Below are 6,421 nucleotides of genomic sequence, written 5' to 3'. Positions count from 1 at the left end.
TCCAAATGTCACACATACTTTAAATGAACTTTTAAAATGTTTCCAAAAAAAAAAAAGAAAAAGTGAATTAGGCGTGTTTTCAGTTAATATTTCTGAAACAAATCAGTCAGGTTACACGAGGTGTACTTTTGTTGGCGTTGTGCGTGACTGTGATAAACAGGAAGTAGAATTTGCAAACCAGCACAGGCCACACGTCTCGGGGAAAGTTTAATGAGTTGTAATTGTTAAGTCGTCTAGCATTGGCTATGATTCTCAAAGCATCACCAAAAGAACACCACACCCACAATGAAACACAGCTGTGACAGAATTGGGATCTTGGATTTATTTCTTGTTTTTCAGATGGAAATGAATTGTTGTTTAGTTCAGATGAAACCAAACGGTCGGATTCGACCCAACCGTCTTGTTTTAGCAAGCGAAGCTGGGAATACATAAGATCCTTCCCACTGCCCCAAAATACTCCACAAATGGTGTGAGGTGTTTGTGCTGATGGGCCTTGTTTTGTTTTCACCAAACATAGCGCTGCATAATGTATTTATTTTTTTATTTATTCAAAGAGCATTCTTCAGACAGCTGTTTGTTCAGATGAAGCTTTGCTGTGGCGCTCAGTTGAAATGCCAGTCTTTTGTGATATTAAAAAAAAAATTCTACATGTAATGTCATGTATTAAGTATAATTTAGGTGAAAATTTGACCACCAGGGGGAAAAAAAATTTATGTATATATATAACAGTCTTGGACTTAAATTTGCTTCTTCCTCTGATTCACTTTTCATTTTCAGTCTCCTTGAGTTCACACCTGCTCTCAGTTACAATGAATCTAATTAACCTGAAATAAGCTTCAGCTGTTACAGCTGGATTTTATTTTTTATTTTTTCATTTTCAGATAATTAAAAAAAAAAAAAAAAAAAAAAAAAAGAGTTTGGCACCAACAGTAGCGCTGTATGATGAAAACACCAATGCAAAATCCCCCCAAAATTGGATGAAGTAGCTGCATAACAGCCTGGCTTTAGAGAGCATTAATTACTCCAGCATCTATCATTTTAAAAATATTTAAAGGGTTAAAGTCTTAAAACAATTAGCAATTAATTGTTTCAAAACCATGCAATAAATCATAATTTGTCAGGCCTAATTCAAGTAATTCATTTCAGGGAGTTTATACATTTTTTTCATCGACGCACTAATTATCTCCCGGTAAAGTCGCCGATACTCCAGTGGAATAATGTTGTTGTTTTTTTTTAAAATATATAATCTGCACATTGCTGCATTGTGATTGCACATCACTCTTCAAAATCTACCTCCCTCCCTCACCTTCGCTGTAGTTTTCTGCAGCTGGGGTCAGGTTGCCACTGACGATGGCGTGACCAATCGAATGTGATGAAGAGCAGAGATCGTGTCATCGGGTCGTTGCAGTTTAGCGACGGTCTGGAGCGTTTCGGCTCAGAGTCGCCGCCCTGCGTCATTCCACATTTTTAACACGAACTCGCGTAATCTGTAAACGCTTCGCATTTGGAAATTGTTTTCTCACGGCACTTTATCCTGACCGCTGACGGCAGAACGCTCTCGTTTGCAACTTCCTGTCCTTGATTAGGTTTTACTCCAACTAATCCATTTTTTAAAATCTAATAAAAAAAGACAATAAAAGCTGCTTTTATTGTCAGATCTGCGTCTGTGTCTCAGAATTCAGAGCGACCCCACACAAATGAAGTGATGCTACTTGGTGGTGTGTGTGTTTGTGTCTATGCGTGTGCATGTATGTGTGTGTGTGTGTTTGTTTAGGGCAGTCCTGGTCATTTATCTCCATGTTCTTAAGATTTGGTTGTTCACTGAAAACAACATTTAAAACCCTTCCTTCCTAGTTCTGTTGTTTTTCTGGAAACAGGCGTTTAAACTACACATAAAAGTTTAATTTTATGATTTTCTTAACAACAGATTATTATGGAATTAAAAAATAATAATTTTAATAATAATTCATCCTTGCTCGTACTTTTTCCGAGAATCCAAAAAAATAAACATTTTGTAAAAGTTTCTGATAAAATTTTTTTTGGCTTTAAATCTAATTTACACATGTATAGTGACAAACAATAATAAGCTGAATTCAATTAATAACGTCTAAGATAGTTTAACAAAAAAGATATTTTATGTACGTCAAAATTATCATTATGTGACAGTAATTATACTGTAATTATTTATCAGACAAATAATGTGTGAAAAATATCAAGCTTCTCCCATTTCTCCCAGTAAGAAGTACAGAAATGCACCACTAAGTCAGAAACGACCAATCAGAGCCAGGAGGAGGGTCTTACCTCTGTGCTCACATTCTCCTGCTTGCTGTTTGCTAAGCTACAGCTGGTTCACCACAACATAGCCTGTTACAATGCTAACGCTAGTTAGCATAGCTACCGACGACGGCGGAGAAACAGTTTTCCTGTAACTGTAAGTTGTTTTTCCAGCATTAGCACTCTGAGCAGCATACAGGACGTTGATTGGCACCGCAAAGATCCTCCTCCTGGCTCTGATTGGTTGTTTTTGATTGGCATTTTTGTAGACCGCAACAATAGCGCTGGAAGGAGCTAGAAAACATATTCACAGATTAGCTGTCTCATACCATGCTGTCACAACATGGTGACAGTTTTAATAAATTTGGACAAAACATGTTTCTGTACTACAACTTTCACTTTGTGTATAAATATTTAAAATCAAATATGAATACTTTTCTCATCTATCGATTTAAGCCAATCAGCTAAAAAAAAAACCCTGGGAATGATTTAAAAATCGAAATGTTTGCTTTGGTTCCTAAGTAACAGCGCACTTGATGACGTGCATTTTCCTTCCAGAACGTGATGTCACAGCGCTTTCCCTGCAAGATTTGTAACTGAATATTAGCTTTCAGCTAATATTTAGTCTTCCGTTGAGAAGACTCAGGAACTCAGGCCTCTGTGCACTGATCATGATGGAGAAAACGTTTATGGAAACCAAGGGCTACACATATAAGGCCGCCCTTGCAGAAGGATCGTTTGGTAAAGTTGTAAAAGCAGAGTCAATTCATCTGAAGAAACTAGTCGCTATAAAGGTTATTGGCCTGAACAAATACACCGCCGTCAACAGAGATAAGTTTGTTACTCAGGAAAAAGAAATTATTAGAACTTTAAAGCATCCCCACATCGTCAAAACCTATGATGTCTTTGAATCTCGCTCAGAAATGGTAAATATGAATATTTTCTTTGCTGTAAGCTAATTCTTTGGAATGACAGCTATGGCTAAAGGGTTTGGCAGTGTTGCTGTTATTATTATTATTGTTACCATCACAATAACCTAATCATGCAATCTACATCCTTTGTTTTTATGTTTATTGGTAAATCACTGGCTAAATGTAGTTGTAGCGTTAAAGTGCTAATACCTTGTTTCCATTCTCGTGCCAACATGTTGAAAGCTAGTACGTAGCACACAAGAGGACATGATGGGTAAAAAAAAAAGGATTCTAAGACACTGCAAAAGTTTTGTGAGATCCTGTGAAATGTATGAAAAAATCCAGGAGTTCAGCTGTTCCACCAAATTACGTGACCCACCATAATCTGTGAGCGCATTTCTCTGCATGTACGTCTTGAAGACAAAAACTAGCATGGAGCTCTGACGTTATTATGATTAGGTCTGTGCAGTAATGTCGTGGATAATGACGGCTGTCATGACCTGTGACCTCTGTGTTGCTAGCTGTATCAGGGTCAAATATCCTACTGCGCAGATTACGCAAAGACTCTTCTTCTCACTGGTCTATAAGATGTACATTCACAGAAATGCACGCTATCGCCCCCTGCAGTCACAGATTATGATGGGCCACAGAATACTGCACATGTTGCCAGCAGAAACCAGGCAAGAGTACATATTATTCTAACCATTTAAATTATTAACAATCAGGCTAATAAAATAATTTATAGCTTGCTCCCAGCACAGATCACCTCTCTCTTTTTTTAAAAAAACTCATCACACCGTGATACACAGTTGTAGTGCGCTAACAACATACCAACATGCTAGCTAATGTTAAGATAAATGCTGGTAACCATGGCAACGAGTGAGAGTTTGAAGGCTTGCCGACTCTTTCTGCAGTCAAGCTGCATGTCCTTCCCCAGTGTTTAAAAACAATTATCCATCTATAATGAACTGAGCTAAAATTGCCAAGTCGGAATAGGATTTATGCTGAACGAGTTTCCGTGATAAGATATTTCTTCTGATGTCTCTCATTTATATGAAAACCACGTCTTCTCTCAAGCACTGATTTAATGTCTGTATACTTAAGTCCAAGCCGAGGACACCCTATGGGCGTCCTCCAGTATGCCCTTTGGGTCTCACAACAGTAAATTGGGATCTCAAGAAACTTTCACAGGATCTCGAGCAACTTTGCTGTCCATGACCTTGCAAAGGATCGGGACTTAGCACATGTACGGAGGACTGAGGCAAGGACTGATCTCGCAAAAGATCCCGATCCTTTACAAGATCAGAATTTTGTGAAGGATACCTTTTGGATGATCTCAAGAAACTTTTTTTTAAGGATATTTTTACTCTAGTGGTTTTCATGTCACAGTAGACTAATGGGAAAGAGGGCCGTGAGGGAGGGGGAAGACATGCGGGAAAGGTCAAATGGCCTGGACTGGAACCCATGACGGCAGCATGGAGGCCATGGAGCCCTTGTGTTCTCTGTTCATGGGTCAGGCGCTCAGCCACCGCTGTACCCTGATCTTGGGAAACTCATGATATCTTGAGATACTTTCACAATATCTCAAAAAACTTTCAAAGGATTTCAACAAACTTTCACGGGATCTCGGTAAAATTTAAGTCATCAGAAATAATTGAAATGGCAGTCATTCTTTTCTTGTATAAATGACGACTCCAGCGAATGCAAATACCCACTCCATCTATCTATCTGTCTGTCTGTCTGCTGTGAAAAGTGCTGCATTATCTGACTGATGAAATGATTCCTTTAGGTCTATGTGGTGATGGAGCTTTGCCCACAAGGAGACGTCGCAAAGCTCATTTCAGCCAGAGGGGCTCTAGATGAATGTTTCAGCTGCAGACTTTTCAAGCAGCTGTGTCTGGCCATTCAATATCTCCATGGAATTGACATTGCTCACAAAGATATTAAATGCGAAAACCTTCTTTTGGACGCGCACTATAACCTCAAACTGTGTGACTTTGGCTTCAGCGAGAAACTCAGTTACGTCCAGGGCAAACTGGTGCTGAGCGACACCCACTGCGGCACCTTACAGTACGCCCCACCGGAGATCCTGAAAAACCTCCCGCATAACTCAAAGATCGCTGATGTGTGGAGCATGGGCATCGTGTTGTACAAGATGCTCTGCGGGTTGCTTCCCTTCATCACCACCAACACGACAAAATTAGTGCAGCTTCAACTGAAGCACAACATTAAGTTCCCAACTGGTTCGTCTGTTTCAAGTCAGGCGAAAGAGCTGATTCACAGTATTCTGCACCCAGTGGTGGACCATCGGATCACGGTCAGCAGGATGCTAGAGAGCCAGTGGGTGTTGAAGGTGACTGAGGAAGACAGCGACGAGGGCACAACGGCGACTCAGACGGCGACTCTCAGTGAAATCAAAGAGGATAAGCTAACAATACATAACTCGGACGCAAAGGAAGGACTTTCCACTGCGGTCCCGTGAGAACCACCAAAGTCGGACAATTTCACAATTGTTCAAAGTTGAATAAATGTGAACCTTCTTAATCGGCTAGGGTGGTGGTTTGGTTTTCACGTGCAGTAGAGTGAAACAAGTGATTTGCTCTGTACTGGTTTCTTTTGTTTTCTGTTTGATATTTCAAACAGTATTTTTTATTATTCAAATAAAGTTAACTTGTGAAAATACTCTGACTGTCATGTCCAAAAAAAAAAAACAAAAAAAAAAACTGGTCATTGATATTTGCCCAGGCCTCCACAACTGTCTCCCTTCCACATGGAGAAGCAGCAGCTTCGAGCTTCTCACCCTGCAGAGAAAACTCATTTTGTCTGCTTGTATCGCCATCTTGTTTTTTCGGTCATGACCCAAACTCATGAGCAGCAGGTTTGAGGGTTGTTGCTGTGACAGGCACCGGCAACCGAGGCAGACGCAGATCCGAAAAGCCGCCTTGGTGATGGAGGCATGGAACGTGGCCGACTTGTACCCCATGTCCTCCGCTTTCCTCGGAACGTGTTTGAAGTTCTCCCGGAAGTGGGAGTTAAAGCTCAGAAGACGTTCCCAGCAGATTATATCCACACAGAGGAAACGGAGGGGGTTGAGGCTTTATTGTCAATAACCTTCTAAATCCACCGTAAGCCAGAAAAAGAGGGAAAAAGGAACTTCTGATTAACGCCACTCAAGGAAGACTAATAAATTCTCCAGCGACGCTCTGAATGTGACAAATCCATCGAGCGAACCGCCG

The 6,421-nt window shown here is 40.4% G+C and overlaps 1 protein-coding gene across 1 annotated transcript; it reads left to right on the top strand.

Annotated features, from left to right (window-relative positions):
• Positions 1-2,838: 2,838 nt before the first annotated feature.
• Positions 2,839-5,734, top strand: tssk6 (testis-specific serine kinase 6). Its single transcript, XM_008433241.1, has 2 exons — positions 2,839-3,200; positions 4,975-5,734. The coding sequence occupies exons 1-2, from the start codon at positions 2,946-2,948 to the stop codon at positions 5,665-5,667; spliced, it is 948 nt and encodes a 315-aa protein (XP_008431463.1). The 5' UTR covers positions 2,839-2,945; the 3' UTR covers positions 5,668-5,734.
• Positions 5,735-6,421: the final 687 nt, after the last annotated feature.

The sequence above is a fragment of the Poecilia reticulata genome, linkage group LG17 (assembly GCF_000633615.1).
Source record: "Poecilia reticulata strain Guanapo linkage group LG17, Guppy_female_1.0+MT, whole genome shotgun sequence".
NCBI classification, from domain to species: Eukaryota; Metazoa; Chordata; class Actinopteri; order Cyprinodontiformes; family Poeciliidae; genus Poecilia; species Poecilia reticulata.
The sequence above is the reverse complement of the archived record's forward strand: the minus strand, read 5'-3'. Positions and strand labels throughout refer to the sequence as shown.